Source organism: Phaenicophaeus curvirostris, chromosome 26, assembly GCF_032191515.1.
Source record: "Phaenicophaeus curvirostris isolate KB17595 chromosome 26, BPBGC_Pcur_1.0, whole genome shotgun sequence".
Classification (NCBI taxonomy): Eukaryota; Metazoa; Chordata; class Aves; order Cuculiformes; family Cuculidae; genus Phaenicophaeus; species Phaenicophaeus curvirostris.
In genome coordinates, this window is record NC_091417.1 from 2,789,283 (window position 1) to 2,799,904 (window position 10,622).

General features: G+C 51.9%; 1 protein-coding gene across 2 annotated transcripts in view; it reads right to left on the minus strand.

Annotated features, from left to right (window-relative positions):
• MLLT6 (MLLT6, PHD finger containing) overlaps nucleotides 1–9,337 on the minus strand; it is a 51,074-nt gene extending 41,737 nt beyond the window's left edge. For both annotated transcript variants that reach the window (XM_069877231.1, XM_069877230.1), the window contains exons 1-2: nucleotides 9,205–9,337; nucleotides 5,473–5,552 (exon numbers count right to left, since the gene is read on the minus strand). In XM_069877231.1, the coding sequence (XP_069733332.1) occupies nucleotides 5,473–5,552; nucleotides 9,205–9,313 (189 nt within the window). In that variant the 5' untranslated portion in view covers nucleotides 9,314–9,337. The remainder of the gene's footprint in view (nucleotides 1–5,472; nucleotides 5,553–9,204) is intronic.
• Between the last annotated feature and the right edge of the window lie 1,285 nt (nucleotides 9,338–10,622).

Genomic DNA, 10,622 nt, shown 5'->3' on the forward strand with positions numbered 1-10,622 from the left:
GCCTCAGGGAAGGCTGAGGTGTGATGGAGAGGACGTGAGGGGAATATCAGCATCAGCAAGTCCCTGCTGCCCAGGAGGAGAAGGAGGAAGCTCCCTTAGCGCCTTCATGCTCAACCCAGCATCATGATAGGCTGGAAGGGATGCAAACAACTCCATGCCCCTCTCCATACTCAACCACTCGTGGTTGATTTTAGGGAAAACCATGATGGGGAGACAGGTTGTGTCCTCCATCAGAGGCCAGCATAGAATCATAGAATCACCAGGTTGGAAGAGACCCACTGGATCATCGAGTCCAACCATTCCCATCAATCACTAACCCATGCCCCTCAGCACCTCGTCCACCTGTCCCTTAAACCCCTCCAGGGAAGGGGACTCAACCCCCTCTCTGGGCAGCCTCTGCCAGTGCCCAATGACCCTTTCTGTGAAAAATTTTTTCCTGATGTTCAGTTTAAACCTCCCCTGGTGGAGCTTGAGGCCATTCCCTCTCGTCCTCGTCCATTTGTCCTCCCTCACTAATTTCTGCCCTGCCCGGCTGATATTGGCATCCCCATCATCTGATTGCCATGGGAGGGCTCGCCCCTGGCCATCACACCCTTACAGGGCGTTGACGAGAGGTCGGGTGGTTTCGGGGCGCGTTGCCACGCATGGGGGAACACGCTACAGTCAGGAGGGCTCCTCCTGGGCTAAGCCACCCAAACACAGTCACCATCTCCTCATGGCACCACTCTAAATGTCTACATGTTTGTAGTTTTCTCTTTTAAAAAAGGCCTGAAAACCCATGAGGCACAAACCTTTTCCTTCCCCAGCAGAAAGGTCTGATTTATTAAAAAAAAAAAAAACAAATCAAAACAACCCCTAAAAAGCCTGGTTTTCTGTGAAATATGTGCTTTGTCATCAGGTTCAGAAATGAGGTGTCAAAGTGAGACAGCGGGTTGTGCCGCTATGAGTGTGCGGGACCCGGCGCTCTCGCCTGCCAGCGCTCAGATCCTGTGAGCAGAATGGGGCAGGTGCTCCACGCCCCTCAAAAAACCAACATATTGAGCAATAACTGGCCATGAGCAAAAGCCTCTGCCACCAAGGAGTCCTCAGAGACCTTCCACAAAGGTGGTTTCCCTCAAGCAAGCTCAAGATTTCCTCAAGCAAGCTCAAGATTTCCTCTGCTGAAGTTTTGCCTCCTGGACAGGCAGGGAAAACATGGAATCATCGAATTGTCAGGGTTGGAAAAGACCTCTAAGATCATCCAGTCCGACCATCAACACAATAAGAACACGCCTACTAAACCATGTCCTGAAGCACTGTATCTACATGGGTTTTGCACCCCTCCAGATATAGGGAGTTCAGCGCTGCCCTAGACGGCCTCTTCCAAGAGTGGCTTCACTACTCTTTCAGTAAAGAAATTTTTCCTTATATTCATAGAATCATGGAATAGTTCGGGTTGGAAAGAACCTTAAAGACCATCTAGTTACAACCCCCCTGCCATGGGCAGGGACACCTCCCACTGGATCAGGCTCCTCAAAGCCCCATCCAACCTGGCCTTGAACCCCTCCAGGGATGGGGAAGCCACAACTTCCCTGCGCAACCTGTTCCAGGGCTTCACCACTCTCATTGTGAAGAAATTCTTCCTTATGTCTAGTCTAAACCTGCCCCTCTCCAGTTTATCCCCATTGGCCCCAGTCCTGTCACTCCAAGCCTTTGTAAACAGCCCTCCCCAGCTTTCTTGTAGCCCCTTCAGGTACTGGAAGGTCACCTATTCAATCTAAATCTTCCCTGGTACAACTTGAGGCCATTTCCTCTTGTCTTATCACTTCTTACGTGAAGAGACTAGCATCCACCTCCCTACAACCTCCTTTCAGGTAGTCGTGGGGAGCAACGAGGTCACCTCTTGGCCTGGAGAAGAGAAGGCTAAACAATCCCAGTTCCCTCAGCTGCTCCTCATCAGACTTGTACTCCAGACCCTTCACCAGCCTCGTTGCCCTCCTCTGGACGCACTCCAGCAGCTCAATATCTTGTACTCAGGGAAATAAATAGGATTCCAACGCTACTGGAAGCAAGGAGGATCCTCCAGCACCTTGACGGGACTCAAGAGTGCGGGGCTGTCATACAGGCACCTCTGACAAGCAGGAAATCCCAGTGATTAGGAAAAATTTTTTCACGGAAAGGGTCATTGGGCAGTGTCAGAGGCTGCGCAGGGAGGGGGTTGAGTCCCCTTCCCTGGAGGGGTTTAAGGGACGGGTGGACGAGGTGCTGAGGGACATGGGTTAGTGATTGATGGGGATGGTTGGACTCGATGGTCCGGTGGGTCTCTTCCAACCTGGTGATTCTATGATTCTATAACATATAAATAAGAGACGAGGGACAATGACAGATGCCATCGTTAGCTGCCCATCTCCCTACATCTTCATAGGACGGATGCGTACGGGAAGCGTTTCTCACCGCTCTTGGTTAGGTCCAGGTTGGGGAGCTGCTCTCACAATTACTATGGAAAGCCCAGCAGAGCCAAGACAGCAAAAGAACTGGGTTAACTGAGGCACTGTAATAAGAAATTTGCACTTGAAAAGGCCCCTCCGCTCTCCCCTCCACCCCTCAGATCAAAGCGGCTCTCCCACCACGCGATTAGCAAAGCTCTGATTGTAACAAGAGGGGTTAACAGCTCCATCGGCCCCACACAAGACTTTTTTTAATAGCCCTGCCTCTAAATGACAGCTAAAGCCTTCACATGATCCCTCACATGAGTGCCCTCTGGCCATTGCAGCTCACCGGGCTTCCCAGACAATTTGATTACAAAGTGGATGGGCTTTCAGTTGCTTACAGTAAGCACAATAACATCCGCAGCATCCTTTAGGGACCTGAGCATCTGAGGAGGGGTTAGAAGCAGGGATTAGAGGTACCTCTGCCTTTCATTCGACCTGCCCAGGCTGAGGCAGTCTCCAGGGGGTTTTATTGCAACTCTGGGAAAAAAAAAAGCAAAGCTTGGTTGATTTAAAGCAGGTTGTGATGAGTAAGGTTAGAACTCCTCAACCCCTGGGGCTTCTAAGGCAGGGATACACCACCAAGGGGACTGCAGTTAAGGCTCCTGAGCTCTCTTTCCAGTGCTGGAGAAGGGATGGAGTCCATCTCTCCTCCTCTTAGAGACACAAAACCCAGGAGACTGTGTTTTGAAGCACTCCCCAGGGAGTGCAGTACCCTTCATCCCTCTATATCTCAGTTTCAAAGCTAAAGCATCAATATTTAGCCACTCAATATGTTTGTTATGGACAAAGCTCCTAAACTGCTTTAAGAGTCTTCTCTGAAGGCAGAAGAGGGAAGAAAAACATTGTTGTTTTTCACATTATTGTTTTTCAAAGGAGTCTGCCACCCAGTCACTATGAAAGAAACAGGAACAACAAGTCACCCTGCTGCTGGTGTCAGTGCTCAAACAGCAACATCTCTTCTTCCAGATCCTCCCAGCAGGCTGATCAAGTCCATTTTACAGTTGGAAAAAACTCAGGGCAGTGGAAGCACCCCACCCTCCAGCCTCTCTGGACCACGGAGCACAAAGTCCAAGTGGTTTATCGGCAGAGCCACGCACGCTCTCATAAGACTCGACTCATTTCCCTTAACTCCGATCGCGCTGTTCTCTACATCAAAGAATGAGATTCTTTTTAAGTATTTACCCATCTGCGTGTCTGTTGCTATGACTGCTGGTGTTTAACTGAAAAAGGTGAAGGATTTAAATAGGAAATCATCCCCAGCTCTGCTTAGGAAGGCAGATTATCGCTGTTCCGTTATTCTAGTCGCAGGGCTGAATGCCACGGGACTGAATGGCATGACTGAAGCCCACCACGCATTGTCTAACAGATTTCACCGTCCAAGAAGTTAAAGAAGGAGCCACCTGCAGGGATATTGTTTTCTTGATACCTTGGAGGCATTTTGAAGCGTACAACGTGCAAGTGAAAAGTCACAGTCCTTGCCACGAGCCCAGGTGAGGAGCGCTCGTGTATCTGTGTTTTACTACGGTTTACGTTGAGTCGTAGCTAATGCTGAAGAGCTGCTCTCTGCCTGCACGGTTGGGAGAGCCGGGGAAGGAAGCCCATGGAATCTAAATTCCTTTCTTTTCTATGAAACTAGCTGCAGGATGTAAAACCATTCAAAGCCACATTTGATCTTCTTTACTGCAGTGCACATAAAAGCAGCATCTTACAATGGGAACAGAGCTCAGGTATGAAAGTCTGGTCTTGTTTACACTCCCGCTTCCAACAAGGAACGAGTTAACGTGATGTGGAAAGCACGGTACAGATACCTAGTTCCCCTCATCACTCATCTTTGCCAAGTTCTTCACCCATCTGCAAAACAGATTAAACTCGTGTACTGCAGCGAGCAGAGCGCCCAGCTGAGACGGAGCACGCGATCCGCTCAGCCCCGCACGGATCCGCACACCCAGAGGTCACCCACACCAGCTCCACTAGGTACGTGCTGCAGAAAAGACCGAGCTAAACCAGCCTGGAAGGCAGCACCAAGCATCAATAAACATTGTTGGTGCTGCCTGAAGCCTTCTGGATTGAAGGAAAGCCAAAGCTGAATTTAAATCCATCTTTAAGAAAGCAAAAGGAAGAAGCTCTCTTGGATTTACGGTATGACAAGGGCTGCATGATAGAATCATAGAATAACCAGGTTGGAAGAGACCCACCGCATCATCGAGTCCAACCATTCCCATCAATCACTAACCCATGTCCCTTGACATGGTCCCACGTCCATGGGACAAGTGAGGTGTTAATTAATTAAGAACATTTGTAAAGCTTTCTACGTTGCCAAATTGCTACTTTGACAGAAACTAAAGGCGGATCCAGCTTCCTGTCATCTTCTCTGCTGTTCTACAAACTCAGAAAGACTTCATGGAGGAGACTGTTGCTGCGAGATAGGGATGCCAATCCCTCCTGTCAGTCAGAGGGATAACGTTGACAGTACAGCAGCATCCCAGGTGATGCCAACTTGCCCTTACTCCAAAGCTTCCTGAGGAGCTGTACAGAAAAAGCAGCAGGGAAACCACCTTTGAGAAGAACACCATCGTTTTTTAGAAGGTGGAGGTCTCTAGACTCAAAAAAGTTGTCACTGGTAACTTGCTTAAAAGCACCTCTGGCAGCATCTTCATCCAAAAGGCAAACAGCCTTGTTTAAAACCGTTTGATGCAATTATTCCTACTGTACAAACAAGCTTTAGCAGGAGGCTACAGGCAGAGCTGGGACTACAATCACAGGAGCGCTGAAATGCCAGGCTCTAGTGCTTTTGCCGAGGGACAATATCGCTTCCAGCAGAGACGTCAAATCACAGAATCATAGAATGGTTTGAGTTGGAAGGGACACCTAATTCCAACCCCCACTGGATCCGGGGCTCCAAGCCCCATCCAACCTGGCCTTGAACATCTCCAGGGATGGAGCAGCCACCCCTGCTCTGGGCAACCTGTTTAGTGCAAGTACAGGCGCGCTTCGTACTCACCACCCTGGCGGCTCTCTCTTGAGATTCACATTTCCGACAGAACCAGGGTCCAGTAGGAACCTGGACAATTCCATAGCAAGCTGGAAGAAAAGCAGAGCGTTCATTAGACCATCTTTAAGTGCACCGTTTAATTCCTCCAGTGTACAGAAAAGTTTGCCAGAGCCGTTATCAGTCAGAGATGTGTGACAAACCCCAAAATGACATCTATGTTGTATTTTATTCCCCTTTCTACTTTCCACACCCAACAGCAGCAGCCTTTCGCAAGAGGTCCAGCATGATCCTTTTATTCAAGTAAACAAACCCTACGCAAATCTGGCCTAAGTGGGAATGCAGCACTTGATAAACTGTGCCTGACTCTGACCTAGTGAACACAAACGGAGCAATTTTACCTCTCCGCTTTTCAAGCACCGTTAGTGACCTAAATACAAAATTGCTAAATGGATGGCTATGAAGCACCTTAACCATAATTAGGACTAAGATAAAACCTCAGCATCATGAAGGAAATAACCTCAGCGAGAATTCAGGCAGACACCAAGCCAAATTCCTGTTTATTCTGCACACCCTTAAGTCTCCAAGTCCCAGCCAGCAGCAGCCTTTCTCAGCGTGCTTCCAAGATCATTGGACTCAGGATTTTTAGGACTACCCCTGGGAGCAGGTTCCATGTTAATACAAGTCTCCAGCTGATAACCCAGCAAAATTAGCGTTCTTATCCAGCTACAACATGCGTCCCTCGTGCTTTCTACATCACTACTGATGCTCCCAGGGTTTCCCTCTGCAAGCTGCAGCTCCCACTTCTTTAAAATCAGCTCCCTTCTCTGATAGTGCAATGTTGCTTGGAGACCGTTCACCTTCTTTGGTGACCTCCTCCCTCTAACCACCCAAGGATGGTGCTCACGAGTCCCGAAGGAAGCGTTTCAGACCCTGAAAGGGCTCTTAGCCACCACGCAGGTGGGTTTAAAGCAACAGAGGCTGGTAAAGATAGTGGGAAGAAGGAAGGCTATGCATCTCAGATGAGGGTATAGCAATCTCCTAGGAAAGAACAAATTATATCTTCCTTATTCCACCTTCAAGTGCAAGCTGGCAGTTGGAATGGAATCCCAGTCACTCAAGACATTTGAAACTAGGTTGGACAAAGCATCTGAAAATATCCTGCTGGAAGCAACGCTGCGATGCTCCCCGGGGGATGGACCAGCCACGACCCACACTAGGTTCTCTCCTTCTCTCTAATGCAAGTTATTCCACATCAGCCAGGAAAACGAACGCAACCGAAAGAGCCGACTGCGAGAGGAGCCAAGGCATACACATAAGAAAACAGAAACTACATGAAAGCAGTGACAGAGGAGCCTGCCTTGGGTCCATCTTTAGCAGCGGGCTGAGGGCCAAAAGCAAGCGCTCAGCTGGAGCCAGTGCGAGCTTCTGTGCCCACTGCTTCAAAGGGGAAGAAAACAAGGAAGAAAGCGAGGAAAAATGCAGAACATATGTAAGGCAGAGTTGAAAATACGGCTTGTAAATGCTCTTAACTATCTCAGTAGAGCCTTCATTCCCAATCAGACGCTTCTGTTAACACTTTGAGTTTTTTACTCGAGAGATAAGATTTCTACCCATCACAAAACCCCCTATTTTTAAGAATTGGTCTTCATGTGTAACGACAACATAAGCTTAAAAAAAATACACAGGGTTCTTTATTGAACTGTACAATCATTTCAGGAGGTCACTTCGGCGTTGCGGATATTCAAGCAGCACAACAAGATACCAAACCCGGTGTGGGATTGCACGGAATGAGACTGGATGACCCAGCTGATCCCCCGCAGTGGTTTGCTTCTATTTAAGAAATAAAAGCCTACCAAAACACCGCTCTACTGCTCGCCTTCTCAACAGGCTTTACAAAGAGGGCTGAAGAACACCCACTGCACGCTGCGACGCTCCTGATGAATTATTATACCCTGAAGGACTCTTACAAGACCTAAACAGACAGTTGTGTTGTCCAAACACACAAGCAGAGCCCTCTCTGAGGCTTCTCCAACATGGTCCAACTCTATCAAAACAACGCCACGTGCCCGCTTCCCCTCCGCCGCGGCAAACACCCCTTCCCTGTACCTGGGTGGGCTGGGGAATAGGCACCCTGAAGGAATAAAAGCATTGACCATCCAAAAACTGCTCTTGCACACCCAAAACTGTTCTTGTATACCCAAAAAACTGCTCTTGCACACCCAAAAACTGTTCCTGCACACCCAAAACTGCTCTTGCATACCCAAAAACTGCTCCTGCACACCCAAAAACTGCTCCTGCACACCCAAAACCCGCTCCTGCACACCCAAAACCCGCTCCTGCACACCCAAAACCCGCTCCTGCACACCCAAAACCTCTTCTTGCTAGCAAACAGAAGCGTTTATATCAATCTTGGGAGTGAGCATGAAGGATGCCGATACCCTTTATCCCCCTCCAAAAGAAGGTGATGAAGAAACCCATTCCCTAGCCTGTGCTCTGCTAAATAATGGAAAGGATGGAACACTTAGACCAGTAATATTAAACAGAAAGAAGCATCCTTCTAGAGAGACCCTGATGACAGGAGACACCACGCGTTGCCTGCGAAGGAGGAGAAATCCCCTGCCAGCTTCGCTTCCTCATTTCTTCTCCCCTTTAGTCACCTGGTTGTAAGCGACTTCTCACTAAAGACGTGAGCGTGGACACCTCAACCATACAAAAAGCAAAAAAGAAGCCCAACCCAGAGACCCAGAGCCCTGACAGCAGGTAGAGGGGCAGGACATATTCCCAGCTGGAGCCAGGAGCGTGTGCATGGAGACCCGGAGAGGAGAGATTGCACAGGAAGAGGCTGGAGATGTGCAGGGAGATGGAGAGGATAATAATAGATGGAAAAACAGACGTGCCAGATGAGACCAGAAACCTTCATGCGATTCAAAACAAACCACGCAGGGCAATCACCGGGCCTTTCTGCCGGCTTCAAATTAAAGCTAATACGTGTTTTTATATTTTTTTTGGGGGGGGGAGTGTGTTTAGAGGGATGAGGACAAACTTTCCACCCTGCTCCCGTGTATCGGGGGTGTGCTGCGAGTGATTTAAACCACAAATCGCCTCTATATCTGAAAGGAGGAGGAGGAGGAGGAGGAGGGGGGCTGCCTTCCTCCCTGCCTTTGCAGGAGGCAGCTCGGGGTGACCCCCCCCCCCCCCCATGGGGGTTACCCGGGGCCACGAGGAGCAGCACCGGGATGAAGTGAGGGTACTGGAGGCGAAGCTGGGCAGCCCCCCCGACCCCTTCCCAGGGCACCAGGGGAGGGGAAAAGAAGGGGAAGGGGGCACCTAGACAACCCCCCCCCCCTCCTCCTCCTCCGCAGGGTGCTGGTCCCCAGCATCCCCCCCTCCATCCCCCAGGAGATGCCTGCCCCCTATCTCCATCCCGGGGGGCTTCTCTGATGGGTGACTCCTCTCCATCCCTCGCCCCCCCCGATTCCCCAGGCTGCCCCCCCCCCCTCATTTCTCCTCCCCCGAGCCACCGGCAGCACCGTTATTTGGAACAATAGGGATAAAACAAAGCCTTCCCCCCCCCCCCCCCAGCATCCATCCCCACCCCCAGCCTCCCCGGGGCTCCTGGCCTGGGGATGGAGCCGGGTTGGGGGGGGGGGGGGGGAGGTTTGGAGCCCCCCGGGGATGGCGGGGGGGGGGGGTACCCGGGGTTAGGGGGGTATCCTGGGGGGGGGGGGGGCTGTGCCTTACCTTGGTGCACAGCCACATTGCAGCCGTGCCCGTCGCAATAGACCAGCGGGTTCTCCGCCCAGCCCCGCTCATCAGAACACACACAGCAGCCTCCCACCATCTCCTTCATACTTCCATGAGGGTTTCCTTCCCACCCCCCCCCCGCCCTCCCTCTACGCACACATCACTCCTCCCTCCCTCCCTCCCTCCTCCTCCTCCTCCTCTCCTCCTCCTCCTCCTCCCAGCTCTTTCACACGGGGGTGCCCAACATCCCCCCCCCCCCCCCCCCAAACCCTCCTTCTCCGACCCCGGGCGGAGCTCGTTGGGGGGAATGGGAGGGATGGAAAGAAAGAAGAAGGAGGAGGGGAGGCTGGGGAGGGACCCGGGGGCGATGCCCCCGCCTCGCACCCCCTGCAAACACACCGACCCCCCCCTCCTCCTCCTCCTCCTCCTCCCCCCTCCCTCCAGCCCATCGCAGTCATGGCTGCGCAGCCCGCATGCTCCCATCCAATCTGCGGCTCGGGGAACGGCAGCCTGGCTGGGGCGGGTGGCGTTTCTTTGCGGAGCCTCTGGGGGTGTGCGATTTGCGTTCTTGTTAACCCCTTCATCCAGCCGCTTTCGCTCGGTTCTGGTTGGGTTTGGCTTGTTTCGTTTCCTTCCACCGCATCCTCCCCCCCCCCCACCACCCCCAAAGCATCATCCCCCTCGTCCCCCTCTTCTCCCCAGCAAACCGAGCGGAATCCGAGTGTGAACCCGGGTGTGCAAAGCGCTGGATGCGTGCCCGAGCCAGGCTACATGGATCGCTCCGGAGCGAGGACTCGGGACCGTTCCGCAAATCCTATTCTCTCTGCAAACCCTCTCGGAGCGATCGGGGCTCCGTGAGCGCCACCGCCTGTCCTGCTCTCCGAGGCTCCTGCAGAAACGGGGGGGTGGGGGGGTGGGGAATTTAACCCCTTGGCACCTGTTTTGTTGTCTTCTGGAAGTTTACGCCCTGCAGGACAAGCGTGAGAAATCGTGGAATAGTTTGGGTTGGAAGGGACCTCAAAGCCCATCCTCAAAAGTTCCACTCCCCTGTCCTGGGCAGGGACACCTCCCACGGGATCAGGGGCTCCAAGCCCCATCCAACCTGGCCTTGAACCCCTCCAGGGATGGGGCAGCCACAGCTTCCCTGGGCAACCTGCTCCAGGGCCTCCCCACCCTCATAGTGAAGAAATTCTTCCTTATGTCCAGCCTAAATCTGCCCCTCTCCAGTTTATCCCCATTGTCCCTCATCCTATCACTCCAAGCCTTCCTAAACAGCCCCTCCCCAGCTTTCTTGTAGCCCCTTTCAGTCCTGGAAGCTGCTCTAAGGTCTTCTCAGAGCCTTCTCTTCTCCAGCCTGAACAACCCAACTCTCTCAGCCTGTCCTCGTACAGGAGGTGCTCCAGCCCTCAGATCTT